The sequence below is a fragment of the Stegostoma tigrinum genome, chromosome 4, assembly GCF_030684315.1.
Source record: "Stegostoma tigrinum isolate sSteTig4 chromosome 4, sSteTig4.hap1, whole genome shotgun sequence".
NCBI classification, from domain to species: domain Eukaryota; kingdom Metazoa; phylum Chordata; class Chondrichthyes; order Orectolobiformes; family Stegostomatidae; genus Stegostoma; species Stegostoma tigrinum.
The window spans coordinates 71,295,938-71,313,551 of record NC_081357.1 but is presented as its reverse complement, the minus strand read 5'-3'; the positions used below and the strand labels follow the sequence as shown (position 1 = coordinate 71,313,551).

The 17,614-nt window shown below is 42.5% G+C and overlaps 1 protein-coding gene across 2 annotated transcripts in view; it reads right to left on the bottom strand.

The window, feature by feature from the left end:
• Positions 1–14,358, bottom strand: part of LOC125452714 (venom phosphodiesterase 2-like) — a 116,854-nt gene extending 102,496 nt beyond the window's left edge. The window contains exons 1-2 of one of the 2 annotated variants that reach the window (XR_007247583.2): positions 13,893–14,358; positions 1,594–1,672 (exon numbers count right to left, since the gene is read on the bottom strand). Coding sequence is in view for 1 of the 2 variants with exons in the window: in XM_048531428.2 (XP_048387385.1) it covers positions 1,594–1,672; positions 13,893–14,036 (223 nt within the window). In the remaining variant the exon portion in view is untranslated. The remainder of the gene's footprint in view (positions 1–1,593; positions 1,673–13,892) is intronic. The other variant, XM_048531428.2, reaches the window with a different exon arrangement.
• Between the last annotated feature and the right edge of the window lie 3,256 nt (positions 14,359–17,614).

Here is a 17,614-nt window from a genome sequence, read left to right as displayed (position 1 = left end):
TCAATTTGGAATCTTACGAAAATATCGTTAAGGCAATTAAACTATATGATGGTCAAATTCATGGATTTGAAAAATACAATTGCATTTCCAGCCAGTGCTTTGCTTTCTTGGAATTAAACTAACTCAGCAGATTGAAAAAGGAAAATCAGAACTGAGAATATATGTCTCAGCAGGAAAGGTTGAACGGGCTGGAGATTTTTCCAGAAAAGAGAGAGATAAAGAAGTACCCTGACAGATTATTTTTTTTTAATTTAATGTAAATGTTCAATACAGTAGATGTAAAAGAAAATATTCAATTTATTGGGAGTCCAAAATTATATATCAAAAATATGAAAATCACAAATAAATTTATCAAGAGATTTCAAGAGAAATTATTTAGCCTTTGATTTGTTCACTATTACAAACAGCAGTCGAACAATAAATCAAACCAAAACAACATTTAAAGGTAAGCCAGATAAGAAAATGAGTAAGAAAGAAAAAGTAGGGTATGATAATAGAGTTAGATAGAACTAGGAAGGAGGGTGTTTACATGCAGCATATGCACCAGCATATACTGTTTGAGCCAAATGCTCTAGTTCTGCCAGGAACACTTCATGGAACTTTATAAATGACACAGGCTACAATAAGTAATTTTCAGGCCTTTCAGATGTCTCTCCACTTTTGTATTCCTTGTGGTAACGACAGCTAAATCAGAGTTGCTGTTATCACTGAAACCTTTGCAAGATTGAGAAACGGCTTAGCAATGATGACAAGTAAAAATGGGCAATGTCTGGGGTAGATATCTGAAGTGTTCACTGGTTTTACAGACTGATTCATCTCAAAAGTACTCAAAAGATGGAGGAATTTCATGCACAAAGTACACTATCACCAATCAAGTTTCTGTGATCTCTTGTGCTAGTGAAAAAATAATCTGCAAAAGTGACTGAGCTGCCCACAAAAATGGCTACATCCCTGGAGTGAATAATCACCAGCAACTTTGCACTAATTCCAAGTCTTCTCGTGTAGCTACTAAAATTAATTGTTTACTTCTTTTTTTAGGTACACCAATATTAATATGTACATTTTAAAACATTTCACACATATACCTCTTAGTTTACCAAGAAACTGATTACTGTAATATCAACATAATAGATAAATGTTTCTACATTCTAACATGTTGCCCAAACACATTGATTTGTGGAAGTTTTGAGGTTCAGTGACAAGTCAATGGGTTTGAGCAGAAACTGGAGAAAATAAAAACCTTAACGTGAATGAATTTGTACCTGGTCCCACTGTGTCAAACTTGGAAGCTCTTGGCTCCAAGGTTTTGCTGCATTACTTTAGCAATAAGTGAAGTTCACATAAATGTGACAGAGCTTATATTAGAACAAACTGTTCACAGAATCAAAAGTTAGATGCGCTTTCATTCATGTAAATAAGACATTGTTACCTTTTTTAATAGACTTAAAAAGTCAAAGTTATAAACACAGCACAAGTCACTGCCTTCTTTCTTAAATTCTAAAGGAAATTGTAACTAAAAAGATTAGTAGAACATCAATAATGACAAAATAGTACTTTTCAAGTTTTAAAGTTGGTAAAACTTATGTCACGCACCTGCCACTTGTCTATGTGATCTGAGGCCAAGTCCAAGTCCACATCCAAGGAGCAAAATTAACAGAAACAAAATCAGCACCTACATAGAAGAAATACACATGACAAACCTGCACATGTTCATGTGAATACAGCCATTTAATCTTCTACTATACTTTAGGATAAAGAAGCATTTATTCACTGGAAGGTTCGGGACCCAATGTACAATGAGTTGGCTGAAAACATGTCAGGCCCTATCGTTGAAGGAAAACGTTATACTCAATATTTGCTAAAATGTGTAAGTAAATAACATCAGAATTTCCCACAATATTTCTATACTCCAAGGGGAATACACTGCCTATGTCTCCATTAACTACCCAAAATCACTTGCTAACACTAACAACACACGGGATAATTATCATATTATTTGCTGTTTGCACCGTGTCTTGTTGGTCCATATCTGTACACATTTTTATAAATCTTGCTACATATCTGAGTGCTTGGGATTTTATATTTTTAGGTATCACACCACTTAACTCATTCATGGAGCTCATTCCATTTGCTCAATAAAAGGCTGAAGTATTCTGAGAGTTCTTTCAATACATTAAAAATAATTGTTGTCTCATTTTGAAGATATAAATATATATTTTTAGTTGCAGTATTCTTCCTTGGCTGGTAAAAGTTCTCAAAATAAACTTTTAGATTCTACTTTTATCTTTAATTGTTCCAGTTAATATACAAATTACAAATGATTACTTTTTCTGAATGTTCCATTCCAAGCCTTCAATGTTAGGGAGGCCACTTTTGGGGTATTACATACAGTTCTGGTCATCCTGCTACAGAAAATGTGTTATTAAATTGGAAGGGTGCAGAAAAGATTTACAAGGACGGGACTAGTTGAGTTAGGGAAACCTGGTCAGCATGGAGTTGAGCCAATGGTCTGTTTCCATGCCATATGATTCAAATGACTAGTTATTTTTTCAACTACAGTACAAATGAAAAACACAAATTATCATTTTGCTCCTTTTTAAAAAGAAAAGGTTTTGTTGGTTCAAAGCTATCAGGTTCATTTGCATGTAAAATTGTTATTCTTAAAACTGAAGCTTTTCAAAAAACACAGTAACCAAATAATTAATTTATCTGTTATGCCACACATTTCACTCCCAAAAGATCTGATCCCCAGCCTTCACTGTGTAAAACTACTACACCAAAAATATAAGTATTTAACTTGGATTTTAATTAGTTATGAGACTATTTGAGATGTCCAAATCAGGACTGCCTGTTTATGAATGACAATTATTAATTATTTTTGGAACTCACTTTGTTTGACTATTAATCAACATTCTCAAGAACTTGTTCCAGATAGTTATAGAAGACCAAAACAATTATATTGGAATTGTACACTTCATGGGATTTGCCCCGATTGCCATTATTGGCAAATCTTGGTATCTGCCACTTTTGCTAGGTTGCAGCACTGGGTGAGGGTTATTCAAGATAATTCACTATCATCAAACTCCTTTGTCTGCACTGTGCATAGGGCCTATTTGCTAATCAGCAGTAGAGAATGGACACTGCAGAGACATGTCTTAGTTAACAAGATGGCTTATTGTAAGAGGCCAGTAGGCAAAAATATATGTTCGCCAAGTCTTACCAGATTAGAGGGCTTCTCTCTCATTAGATTAACTGTACAATTTCTACTTGTACTTGGCCTTCCAAAATGCATCACCTCACGTTTGTTTGGATTAAATTCCATCCGCCATTTTTCTGCCGATGCCTCCAACTGATCTACATCCTTTTGTAAGCTCTGACAATCAACCTCACTATCCACAACTCCACCAATCTTTGCAACGTGTGCAAACTTACCAATTAGGCCAGCTACATTTTCCTCCAAATTATTTACATAGACCACAACAGCAGAGGTCCCACCACTGATCCCTGTGAAAACACCACTAGTCACAACCCTCCATTTCGAAAAGCATCCTTCCACCGCTACCCTCTGTCTCTAATGACTGAACAGGTCTGTATCCATCTTGCCAGTGCACTCCTGACACCATGTGACCTCACCTTTTGCACCAGTCTGCCATGAGGGACCTTGTCAAAGGCCTTACTGAACTCCATGTAGACAACATTAGCCACTTTTCCCTTATCATCCTTGGCACCTCCTCAAGAAACTACATCAAGTTAGAGGGTCATAACCCTCCCCCAACACTAAACGATGATGTCTATCGATAATAGGTCTGTTCGCTTCTAAATGCATACAGAACTTGTCCCTGAGCATCTTTTCCAATAATTTCCCTATCACTAACATGAGGCTCACTGGCCTGTAATTTCCTGGATTATTTGTGCTATCCTTTTTAAACAATGGGACAACACTGGCTATTCTCCAGGCCTCTGGGACCTCACTGGTGGCCAAACAGAACACAAAGAGGTCTGTCAATGCTCCAGCAATTTATTCTCCTGCCACCCTCAATATTCTGAATCCTCAGGTGAAGGTGTTAAATTGAGGGAAGGCGAACTACAATGTTGTTGTCCACGTGGAGTGAGACAAATCAGGATTGGTCATGTCTCTTGGTGGCTAGCTGGTGTTTGTGTATCTGTATTGTTAGTTTTCTTCCAATTTGGCCAATGTAGTGTTTCGCACAGTCCTTGCATGGTATTTTGTATATTATTCTGGTTTTGGGTATGGGATCAATAGCTGTTACAAGTTGGTTTTCAGTTCATGGTCTACCTTGATACCTCGGGGTCTGAGTAGTCTTGTGGTCATCCCTGAAATGTTCTTAACGTATGGTTGGGTGACTACAGAGTCTGGTCATGTTGTGTCTTCGTGTTACGGTTTGTCTCTGAGGTAACGGTGGACTGTGCTTTTCGAGTATCTATTCCTTTTGAAGACTCCGTATAAGTATTCCCGTTCTGCTTTAATGTAGTTCCGGACTGCCCCAATGCATTATGGCTCGTTTAAATCGTGTCCTGATGCAGCTCTGTTTGTGGGCGATGGGGTGGTTGCTGGTGTAATTGAGTATCTGGTCTGTATATATAGTCTTTCGAGATACACCGATCTGGAGATCCCCATTGTTTTTGCGTTCTACCTTTATATCCAGAAAAGGTAGTCAGTTGTTGTTCTCTTCTTTCACAAATTTTATCCCAGGTAGGATTTTGTTTCTGTCGATGGGTTTCTTCTAGTTTTGTGCATTTCATAATCACAAAGGTGTCATCTACACATTGAACCAAAAGTTTGGGTTGTATAGTGGGCAGCACAGGCAGTTCTAACTTTTGCATTACTGCATCTGTAATCAGCCCTGATATTGGGCTTCCCATTGGTGTTCCATTGATTTGTTTGTATATGCTGTCGTTGAAGGTGAAGTGGGTTGTGAGGCACAGATCTAGTAGTTTCATGATAGTGTCCTTATTGATGTGGCTGGTGTCCTGGGTTGTCTGCTTATTTAATTTGTCCAGTAGTATGGCAATTGTCTCTTTGGCTAGGTCAATGCTTAGGGATGTAAATAGTGCTGTTACATCGAAGGATATCATCATCTCATCCTCTTCTATCCTGGTGTCCTTAAGACGTTAAGGAATTCTCAGGATGAGTGGATGGAGTGGTAGAGTAGACAGAGTGGACAACTGAAAACTGACAATATGGATACATGAACACCAACTAGCCACCCAGAGAAATGGCCAATTCTCACTTGTCTTACTACACACAGACATTGAGGGACAAGATTTCAACTGGGACAAAACGTCGATAATCGCACAAGCCAAAAAGGAGATACGTCAGGGAATTGCCGGAGGCCTGGTATTCCAACCAGAACTCCATCAATAAACACATTGAATTAGACCCTGTGTACAAACTACTGAGAAAGAGAACCACAAGTAATACCAATCACCCCAGCAAACTGAGGCATATAATTAACAAGTGGGACAGAAACCAATGCTTCACTGACGACGTTACCGAGCATGGTGACAGAATGCTTACAGCCAGACCCACCAGCTCAGAAAGCATGTCTACAACCTCATCCACAACCCGAGCTACAAATCTTCTCAAACACTTTCAACACCTGAAATACATAAATCCTGGGACAACCCTGTCCCTCCTTCTGCCAAGTCTCTATAATCGCAATAATATCACATTTCCAAGTACTAACCAAAGCCCAAAGTTCATCTGCCTTGCCTATTATACATCCTGTCTTGAAACACATGCATTTCCGACCACCTTTTCAGCGGAGTTTCCTTGCTTGTTCTTGTTTGCCTTGGTTTCTACCTCTCCCTTAATTTCTGCAACTACTGCCCTACTCCTCTGGTTCTCATTCCCCGCCACACTAATTTAAACTCTCCCCAATCACTCTACCAAGCGCATCAGGTTCTGGACCTGCCCAGGTATAACCCGTCCAGTTTGACCAGGTCCCACCTCCCAGAACCAGTCCCAAAGCCTCACAAATCTGAAACTGCCCCGCCCCCCCCATATCATTTTTTCCATCATGCATTCATCCTAAATAATCTACTATTTCTACGCTGACTAGCTCATGGCAGTGGTAGTAATCCTGAGATAAAGGCCTTTGAGGTCCTACATTTCAAGAAACTGCAGAATACGGCATTATAGAAGGACCTCGGTTCGCTTGCACATGAACCACAAAAATTCAGCTTGCAAGTTGATACCCCAGGAGGTGTGCAGTCATCTGTTCTCTGACACATTCTGGTTTGAAATCATAGTTTTGGAAAGAATGACTTTGTTATTTATTAAACCCCTTCACAAAAACAGACAAATACTCAATTGAGATTAGGGTGGGTTCAGCCTTGGCCAGTTCTCCCAATAGCCATTAAACGGCCATCAGGCCAAGTTATGACTCCTACGTACATTAAAGAAGAATACCCACCTCAGCCAATCAAAACCAGCAATTTTCTTGCCCCAATAGCTCCAAACAGAAGCAGTGGCCACTTCTGGAACTACAGCCAGTACCTCAGAGGTAGGGGCCTGCAAAAAGGTGAGTGTGGTGTTTTGTCAGGGCCAGGCGCGCAAACTCGAGAAAGTGGGGCAGGGAGGGCAAAGAGATGACCAATCTGAACAGGGCAGTGAGGGCTGTGATTAATAGAAGGTGCCCAAACCTTGGTTGGGCCGGGGGGGTGCTCCCATCTGGTCCCAGCCCCTCAATTACTGTAGATTACATGAAATGGTTGGTAATGGTAGGTAGACATGTGACAACAGCAATGATGTCCATTCCACCCATCCTCCTCCAATCACAAACCTGGAAATCAGACGTGCATAATATGTTTTACCAGCAAAACTACAATCAGAGAATTCTCAGTTTAATCCTAACTATCAATTTAAAGTACTGTTACGCAAAGTTTCCATTACTATTCTACAACTGAGCAATTGATGCTGGCCATTTCCTTTACATTTGCACAGATCGAGAATATATCAAAACTTTATCGTAGCAACAAGAAGCCAATCACATAGCAGGCTCAGAGAAACACTTGCGGCTAATGTGGATAACCAAATAACATATTGCTCAGCACCACAGTAACCTCATGGAAATAGGATGCCTGCTCAAAACCCACGGCCATCATTATTCATTAGAAAAATTAGCAGAGATGAACTATGTCATTCAGTCCATTCACTGCATTCGTCCACAGGCAAACATGATTTCTGCGTTCCCAATAACTGTTTCTAACGCTTTGTGCCTGTTCTAACCTACCCATACTGCATCTATTTATCTCATCTGTGCGCAGAGCAATGCTTCTGGCTACAGGCTTCAGCTTATGAAATAAAAAGAAGAGGAAAAAAAAGGATGCGGACGTTGAATAAATACAGAAAGTGCAGCAAATTGACAGCAATTCAATCAGCACCTGTAAGAAGACAAGAAAGAATCTATAGAAATTTAAAAAGAGCTCGATCATGCAAGATGGCTTACAGAATTGCTTTTAATGAGCTTATTCCATTTGCTCCTCAGAGCGAACCTAAGGGTTTGTATTTACTCAAGTTTACAAAGGTTGAACCAAAATATAACTACCCATTCTTAACATAAACCTTAGAATCCTCAGCTTTTGGATTCATGTTCCTTTGACTTGGGCTTGAAACCACACAAATAAAGCAAAGAATGGAGGCGGGCCAAAGATCTGAAACAAAAACATGAACAGAAATTGCTGGAGAAACTCAGCAGATCTGACAGCATCCAGGGAAGAAAGCAGATTTAACATTTCAAGTCCAGTAATATTTCTGGGAGTCACGATAAACATAAGTTGTTGCCAATTATAAGGATTCTGCTCAAACTGCCTTAATCCTAACTATCAATTTAAAGTACTGTTATGCAAAGTTTCCATTACTATTCTACAACTGAGCCATTGATGCTGGCCATTTCCTTCACATTAGCACAGATCAAGAATTTATCAAAACTTTATTGTAGCTATAAGAAGCCAATCTCATAGCAGGCTCAGAGAAACACTTGCGGCTAATGTGGATAACCAAATAACATATTGCTCAGCACCACAGTAACTTCATGGAAATAGGATGCCCGTTAGCAAGTCTTTGCACATTCCGTCTAAGCTCTAACCTGTCTCCACCTTAAGGTCTATAGGATACCCATCACACCTGAGAATTCCAAGATAATAAAATGTGAGGCTGGATGAACACAGCAGGCCAAGCAGCATCTCAGGAGCACAAAGGCTGACGTTTCGGGCCTAGACCCTTCATCAGAGAGGGGGATGGGGAGAGGGAACTGGAATAAATAGGGAGAGAGGGGGAGGTGGACCGAAGATGGAGGGTAAAGAAGATAGGTGGAGAGAGTGTAGGTGGGGAGGTAGGGAGGGGATAGGTCAGTCCAGGGAAGACGGACAGGTCAAGGAGGTGGGATGAGGTTAGTAGGTAGCTGGGGGTGCGGCTTGGGGTGGGAGGAAGGGATGGGTGAGAGGAAGAACCGGTTAGGGAGGCAGAGACAGGTTGGACTGGTTTTGGGATGCAGTGGGTGGGGGGGAAGAGCTGGGCTGGTTGTGTGGTGCAGTGGGGGGAGGGGACGAACTGGGCTGGTTTTGGGATGCAGTAGGAGAAGGGGAGATTTTGAAACTGGTGAAGTCCACATTGATACCATACGGCTGCAGGGTTCCCAGGCGGAATATGAGTTGCTGTTCCTGCAACCTTCGGGTGGCATCATTGTGGCACTGCAGGAGGCCCATGATGGAAATGTCATCTAGAGAATGGGAAGGGGAGTGGAAATGGTTTGCGACTGGGAGGTGCAGTTGTTTGTTGCGGACTGAGCGGAGGTGTTCTGCAAAGCGGTCCCCAAGCCTCCGCTTGGTTTCCCCAATGTAGAGGAAGCCGCACCGGGTACAGTGGATGCAGTATACCACATTGGCAGATGTGCAGGTGAACCTCTGCTTAATGTGGAATGTCATCTTGGGGCCTGGGATGGGGGTGAGGGAGGAGGTGTGGGGACAAGTGTAGCATTTCCTGCGGTTGCAGGGGAAGGTGCCGGGTGTGGTGGGGTTGGAGGGCAGTGTGGAGCGAACAAGGGAGTCACGGAGAGAGTGGTCTCTCCGGAAAGCTGACAGGGGAGGGGATGGAAAAATGTCTTGGGTGGTGGGGTCGGATTATAAATGGCGGAAGTGTCGGAGGATAATGCGTTGTATCTCTGATACTATTTTACACCTGAGAATTCCTTTAGTTTGCTCAATTAAGCAAGACTGGTTGTGGCGCTGTTTTAAAAGGAATACTTTAATTATTTGACCATTCTAAACTGGAACGAGGTCTTTTAATTTTTCTTAAACACAGTTGACTTATCAACTCAAAATTTCAAACTGTCAAACTTAACAAGTACTCCTTAAATGTTAACTGGGGTTGGAGTTAATATCACGTTTATTTTCACTCTAAAAATGCAAACTGAGCGGGCTTACTACATTGGAGTAGTGCCTAATTATTGCAATTGAATTAACTTGCAGAAAACTAAATTATACCACTACACATGAGCACCTGCTCCTCTGCACACCCTGTGAGGATATAGCAGCATTCCCAGTCAAACCCAGGAATGCACCAAAACACTCCAGAAGTGTTCTCAAGCAATTTACTTTCGCACAAGCTCTTTAAAATCACATGTCTTGCCAGTTGGGTGCCTGGCCCTTTAAATAACACTTTTTCAGATTCATTCTGCAGCTGAGCATTTGATCATCAGAACAAATGATAAACAAATTAATTTAATGGATCATTATGATGCAAGTTACATGAGTACTGGTACAGTACGCTGGTTTAACATATTGTTATCAGTGTAAACCTGCCCAATATGCACAGCCGGGTCTACAAATCTCAAATTAGTGGTTGGGACTGATGCAAGTGTTGGAAAGAAAAGTAAAAATGTAATTTGCATAACTGGGCAAAGGTTTTTTTCAAAAAAAAATTATGCTAACTGGTTTAAAGTATAATTCCACATCACATCCCACAAAACTTTGGAACTGGATAATTTGAGACTGGATGGCATTTAATAATGTCTCTTCATTTACTATAATTGAAGATCATTACAGTTTTCACAGTAATTTTCTTCAGTATTCACTTCTATTCACTTGCTTTAAAAGATTAAATGACATTTTTATTCAAATATTTTCTTGCAACAATTTTGAAACCCTAAACATTCCAAATGTGCATCACTAGCAGAGAATGGAGTTCGTTCATTCTTCAGCAAAAACTAAACATGATATCCTGGCCTATCACTTTATCACCTCTTCACCCAATTGAACAGTAAAAAGCAAAGCTGCAACCCATCAAACACTGGACATTCCAAACACTTTGCAGCCAAAGAAATTAGTCAATTATCCCTGGAGATAAGTAACTTTTAAAAAAATGTAGAACATCCAGTTGAATAGTTGAATGGGTGATACAAAAAGATAACAAGTAAATTAGGAGCAACATTGACTAAACACTTTTATATGCAGCTTAGACTTTAAATTACCACACAGAATTTTCTCTTTCTACTGTTATCACATCCAAAATTCCCACTTCAATGTTATACTGTTCATGAGGTAGACAGTCAATGCTACCAGAACCAACATAAAGGGAATGTTTAGCTCCAAAGGTTTATTTCCATTATTTACATTTCCTAAACTGGTAACATTTAACTGCGGCTGTATTTCACAGTGAGGGTTTTTCCCAAGAGTTTTTCTTCTAATAGTAGCCGGGTGGTTCTTCTTGCCTTCACACAAATGTCCATGAAACCCCTCGTTGCTCTGTCAATCTCCCACATCCTGGCAGAAAAATCAAGGGCTGCAATCCTTCAAAAGCTTCCTGACAATTAACCCCTTCTAAAAGCTCATCTCCATGGCAATGCAAACCATTCAGATCACATATCCAGGCAAAAATAGTGATCAGCTATTCTTTTAGAACACACCTTTATCCTATCTTGAAGTATGATTGTTCTCAGAAGCTGTTATTCTATTCCTTTCCTGGGACTTTAGAGATGAATGCCAGACCAAACATCAGCAGAGATATTTCTGCCAATGTCAACAAGTGTGAGTATTAGCACCTGGTTCCCAATAAACTAATCTGGGCCCTCCTTTAGCTTTTACAACCAATTCAGAATAGATCGTGGACATACTTCACTTGTCCACTTTACCCAACAGTAAAACAGTCCAAAAACTTAACAGTCTAGTAAAACTTGGCAATAGTGCAGTCAATCCATAAGTGCAAGGATCATTCATGTTACACAAGTGATAGGCAATGACCATCTCTAATACAAATCTGACCATCGCCCCTTGAAGTGTAATAACATTACCATAGCTGAATCTCACACTACCAACATCCTGGGGGTTACCACTGAGCAAAAACTGAACTAGAACAGCCATATTAATACTGTCACTACAATTGCGAGTCAGAGCTTGGAACTGCTCAGCATCATGGGGCCAGTTAGATTGGAGAGTATTCAGGATGATAATGTATTCTTGCTCTATGCCCTTTCTCTATAACTAGTTCAGGCACATCTGGCTATTTGGCATGCTAAGTCAAAGCTGATGATGGTGTCAGCATGGATGATCTTGGAACTACATGCCAGGAAAACACTAGTGAGAATGCACACCATTAGCGAGCCTGTCAGACACCCTCCTGCAACTGTGTTAGTCAAAGTTGGTGGAGAACTTTATGATGGTACAGTCTTCCCCATTACACAGTCTCACCATCTTCCAGCTGCATTGCAGACCCAGAAGCACCAGTAGACTCCGTCAAACAGGTCACCTGCTCCTCTGCACACCCTGTGAGGATATAGCAGCATTCCCAGTCAAACCCAGGAATGCACCAAAACACTCCAGAAGTGTTCTCAAGCAATTTACTTTCGCACAAGCTCTTTAAAATCACATGTCTTGCCAGTTGGGTGCCTGGCCTTTCAAATAACACTTTTTCAGATTCATTCTGCAACTGAGCATTTGATCATCAGAACAAACGATAAATAAATTAATTTAATGGATCATTATGATGCAAGTATGGAAAATAACCACCATGTCAGCTAGTTGAGCTACATGACCTTGTGATAAGACAAACTTTATTGCTTTCAGCACTCTCACAAAACACCACATAAAGCAAATAGTAACGCAGCATACTCCCTAAGGAAAGGGCTCAGCTTCTGCAACACCATCTCCAGTTAGGCTACAATCTAAATTTCTTGCCTTTTAGCCCAACAGGAAAGCTGTGTAAGGATTAGTGAAAAAAATACTGCTCAAACAGAAGATTATGGACATAACCACAAATTAAGATAGTAAAACAATGCTATAGTGAAGCATGCTGGGATATCAGACAAAACTTGACAACAAGGAAGAGACATTCAAGCAAATGACCAACAGCTCAATCAAAATGAGCTTTCTGAAAGGGAGAGGGAGGCCCAAGGTGAGAATTCCACAGCTTAGGGAAGCAATTAGGCTTTCAGGTGCATAACATTTAAGAGCAAATTCTACAATGCTTAACAGCAGGAATTTTAACACAGTTGAAACTCAAACAATTGCACCAACATGAATTCAAATCAAATCAGTAAACAATTTGGTTGTGAAAATCAAATGTACAAAAATTGTCACACAGTCCATGACTGTGCATAAAGTAGCATCATTTTAAATTGTCCAATCTATCCCAGATGGGGATAGGAGATGATTTTTAGGACAACTAGCAAAAATTATGACAATTAACATTGTGAATGAGTGGAAAATGTGACTAAGATATGTAAGCTGTGCACTGAAACACTGGTTTGTTTGTTTTAAACCAGAAGAGACCTGTAGCAAGTTAGCTGTTCTACTTACACTGACAGAGGAAATTAGGAAGGTGCAAACAAAATTAAGATTGACAAATTCTAAACTCAATATTACCCTTTTAAAGGGGCCGCTGGGACAGAGGGACCTAATCAACTCTTTGCAAAGTGATGGGCTCAGTAGAGAATACTGTTTAAATGTATACAGGATCTAAGGGTTTATTAATGGAAATCAGACCAAAAAACAACGTATTAACATCATCAATAGCTACAGAGCAGGTTTTAGGGAAAGCTCAATTTATACAAATTTAACAGACCAGAAATCAGGGGCAGCACAGCCATTTCAGTGGTTAGAACTGCTGCCTCACAGCACCAGAGATGCAAGAGTTTGCATATGCTCACCATGTCTGCATCGATTTGTTCGAGTACTCCAGTTTCCCCTCACAGTCCAAAGATGTGCAGGTTAGGTAGACTGGCTATGCTAGATTGCTCATAGTGTCCAGGGATGTGCAAGCTGAGTGGGTTAGCCATGGGTAATGCAGGTTTACAGGGATGGGTAAATTGTCTTTGGAAGATCGGCGTGGACTCGATGGAGCGAATGGCCTGCTTCCGCACTGAAGGGATTCTATGATCTATGAAACACAACTTGACCTCCTGCTCCAAATTTTGGGAGACCCACAGAACAGGTTTTACTGGAGGAGAACTGTCTTGGGATTGGAGTAACATGAATGCGTTTTATGATTTGTAGATTCACATGCCTGGGGGCTCAACGTACGATAGGGATTTAAGAGCGTAGGCGCCTCATTCATAAAATACAGGGTTAGTCACCGTTTGTGCCCAGGTTATAAAGCAGAGAAAACTTTTATACTTCCAATATTGCAAAGTAAATGTTAACTTGAAATAACTGCATTGATTACGACCGTTTGTTAGGAAGTATATTTGTAGCTATTTAACACAATGTACTGAGCGATAAGAAAGTCTGACAAAAGAGTCGGATGTTGGGGAGATTTTGCTGTGAACTCAGGAATGCCTCCCTCTCTCCCTGTTCGCAGCTGTGAGCCCCAGCGTGTCCCTGTCTCTGTCCTGGGTGATCCTTGTTGCATTCCCCAGATCACTCATTGCACTCACCACAATCATCACTCGGCGCTTGAAGCTGCATTGCTGGTTCTCTCTCTTCCCTGCCGGCTCCGACACTGGCCGCAGCATGGACGCCTGTTGCTCGTCGTTGGAGTAATGAGCTTCGTACCCTTGCCTGCCTTTCTCCGGATCCATCTCCCTCAACTTTCACAGCAGTATGTCAAAACTAGAATGTTGCAACGGGTACCCGCATTTATCAGAAAAAAATGAGGCGAGAAAGGCCAGAGTGATTGTGTGAAAGGGGCCGTCAGTACATGCGCCTTTGCTGTGAACGAACCAATCCCTCCGAAGTTGGTTGGTCAGGGGAGTGAACAGCCTGGGGAGCTCCCTGCAAGCAGGTCTTGTAGAAAGTGAATAATGCAACTTGACCGCACAACCCGGCCACTGTGTCCTGCTGCAACTGGTGCAAACCTCTTGTTATTGTTTGCGACAGTCTGGTGGACTTTTCGTTGGGAATGCAATCGCCATTTTTTTTTTGTTTGCAGAAGGAATTTAAACGGAAAGTGGGAATACTTGTCCTGTTTAATGGGCATGTGCACTGGCGTGTTCGCGTTAAATAAGTGTAAAAGTTCAAGAACAAAAACGCTTCAGTTTTGAATTTCCCAGGGGATTTTTTAATAGCTTGTAATATATTGTTTTCATAAAGTTCAAAAAAAGTACGCGCTGCAGTAAACTTTGCTCAGCTATGGAGGCCTGGGGCTCAAAGGATCACTGCTTTTCACTTTGATTCTTTGATTTCATTTATTGTTGTCACATTTACCTAAATAGAGTGAAAAGTACAGATGGATTATAACATGCATACCATATAAAAATAATAAGGTGATTTGATATGGGCAATGGTGAGAAATTTGGGAGAATATGGAAAGAATGAAAAAGTGAGTCTCAACGTGAAAATGTTCATAAAATCATGAGTGTGGATAGGGTGAATAACTGAGGACTTTTATTCCCAGATTAGGCAAGTCGAAGAAGAGAAGGCATAAGTGTCTTTCACCTTTAAAAGGGACCTAAGGGGCAACTTTTTCATGCAGAGGGTGGTGTGTATATGAAATGAGATAATGGGAACTGCAGATGCTGGAGAATCCAAGACAACAAAATGTGAGGCTGGATGAACACAGCAGGCCAAGCAGCATCTCAGGAGCACAAAAGCTGACGTTTCAGGCCTAGACCCTTCATCAGAGAGGGGGATGGGGTGAGGGTTCTGGAATAAATAGGGAGAGAGGGGGAGGTGGACCGAAGATGGAGAGAAAAGAAGATAGGTGGAGAGAGTATGGGTGGGGAGGGGATAGGTCAGTCCAGGGAAGACGGACAGGTCAAGGAGGTGGGATGAGGTTAGTAGGTAGATGGGGGTGCGGCTTGGGGTGGGAGGAAGGGATGGGTGAGAGGAAGAACAGGTTAGGGAGGCAGAGACAGGTTGGACTGGTTTTGGGATGCAGTGGGTGGAGGGGAAGAGCTGGGCTGGTTGTGTGGTGCAGTGGGGGGAGGGGACGAACTGGGCTGGTTTAGGGATGCAGTTGGGGAAGGGGAGATTTTGAAACTGGTGAAGTCCACATTGATACCATTAGGCTGCAGGGTTTCCTAATCCCCCATCCCAGGCCCCAAGATGACATTCCACATTAAGCAGAGGTTCACCTGCACACCTGCCAATGTGGTATACTGCATCCACTGTACCCGGTGTGGCTTCCTCTACATTGGGGAAACCAAGCAGAGGCTTGGAGACCGCTTTGCAGAACACCTCCGCTCAGTTCGCAACAAACAACTGCACCTCCCAGTCACAAACCATTTCCACTCCCCCTCCCATTCTTTAGATGACATGTCGATCATGGGCCTCCTGCAGTGCCACAATGATGCCACCCGAAGGTTGCAGGAACAGCAACTCATATTCCACCTGGGAACCCTGCAGCCTAATGGTATCAATGTGGACTTCACCAGTTTCAAAATCTCCCCTTCCCCAACTACATCCCTAAACCAGCCCAGTTCGCCCCCTCCCCCCACTGCACCACACAACCAGCCCAGCTCTTCTCCTCCACCCACTGCATCCCAAAACCAGTCCAACCTGTCTCTGCCTCCCTAACCTGTTCTTCCTCTCACCCATCCCTTCCTCCCACCCCAAGCCGCACCCCCATCTACCTACTAACCTCATCCCACCTCCTTGACCTGTCCGTCTTCCCTGGACTGACCTATCCCCTCCCCACCCATACTCTCTCCACCTATCTTCTTTTCTCTCCATCTTCGGTCCGCCTCCCCGTCTCTCCCTATTTATTCCAGAACCCTCACCCCATCCCCCTCTCTGATGAAGGGTCTAGGCCCGAAACGTCAGCTTTTGTGCTCCTGAGATGCTGCTTGGCCTGCTGTGTTCATCCAGCCTCACATTTTGTTGTCTTGTACATGAAATGAACTGTCCGAGGAAGTGGTGGAGACTAGTACAATTACAACATTTAAAAGGCATAGAGTAATACAGCATGGATACAGACCCTTCAGCCCAAACTGGTCCATGTTGACCATGGTGCCCACTCAGCTAGTTCCAATTGCCCATTTGTTCCATATTCCTCTAAATTCTTCTCATCCATGTACCTACTTAAATGTTTTTTTAAATGTTGTTAACATCCCTACCTCAACCACTTTCTCTGACAGCCCATTCAGCAAGGTGAGGAATCATGTTGGAAGTGGAGGAGATGGAGCAGCACAAGATGGACCTTAATCTGGATGGATATATGAACAGGAATGGTTTAGAGGGATATTAGCCAAATGCTAGCAAAATGGACTAGATTAGGAGACCTGGTCAGCATAGACAAGCTGGACCAAAGGGTCTGTTTCCTTGATAACAAAGTGTGAAGGTGGATGAACACAGCAGGCCAAGCAGCATCTCAGGAGCACAAAAGTTGACATTTTGGGCCTAGACCCTTCATCAGAGAGAAGGATGGGGAGTGGGTTCTGTAATAAATAGGGAGAGAGGGGGAGGCGGACGGAAGATGGAGAGAAAAGAAGATAGGTGGAGAGGAGAGTATAGGTGGGGAGGTAGGGAGGGGATAAGTCAGTCCAGAGAGGACAGACAGGGTCAAGGAGGCGGGATAAGGTTAGGAGGTAGGAAATGGAGTTGCGGCTTGAGATGGGAGGAGGGGATAGATGAGAGGAAGAACAGGTTAGGGAGGCGGGGACAACCTGGGCTGGTTTTGGGATGCAGTGGGGGAAGGGGAGATTTTGAAGCTTGTGAAGTCCGCATTGATACCATGGGGCTGCAGGGTTCCCAAGCGGAATATGAGTTGCTGTTCCTGCAACCTTCTGGTAGCATCATTGTAGCACTGCAGGAGGCCCATGATGGACATGTCGTCTGAGGAATGGGAGGGGGAGTTAAAATGGTTCGCGACTGGGAGGTGCAGTTGTTTATTGTAAACCGAGTGGAGGTGTTCTGCAAAGCGGTCCCCAAGCCTCCGCTTGGTTTCCCCAATGTAGAGGAAACCACACTGGGTACAGTGGATACAGTATACCACATTGGCAGATGTGCAGGTGAACGTCTGCTTAATATGGAAAGTCATCTTGGGACCTGGGATAGGGGTGAGGGAGGAGGTATGGGGGCAAGTGTAGCACTTCCTGCGGTTGCAGGGGAAGGTGCCGGGTGTGGTGGGGTTGGAGGGGAGTGTGGAGCAGACAAGGGAGTCACGGAGAGAGTGGGCTCTCTGGTAGGCAGACAAGGGTGGGGTTGGAAAAATGTCTTG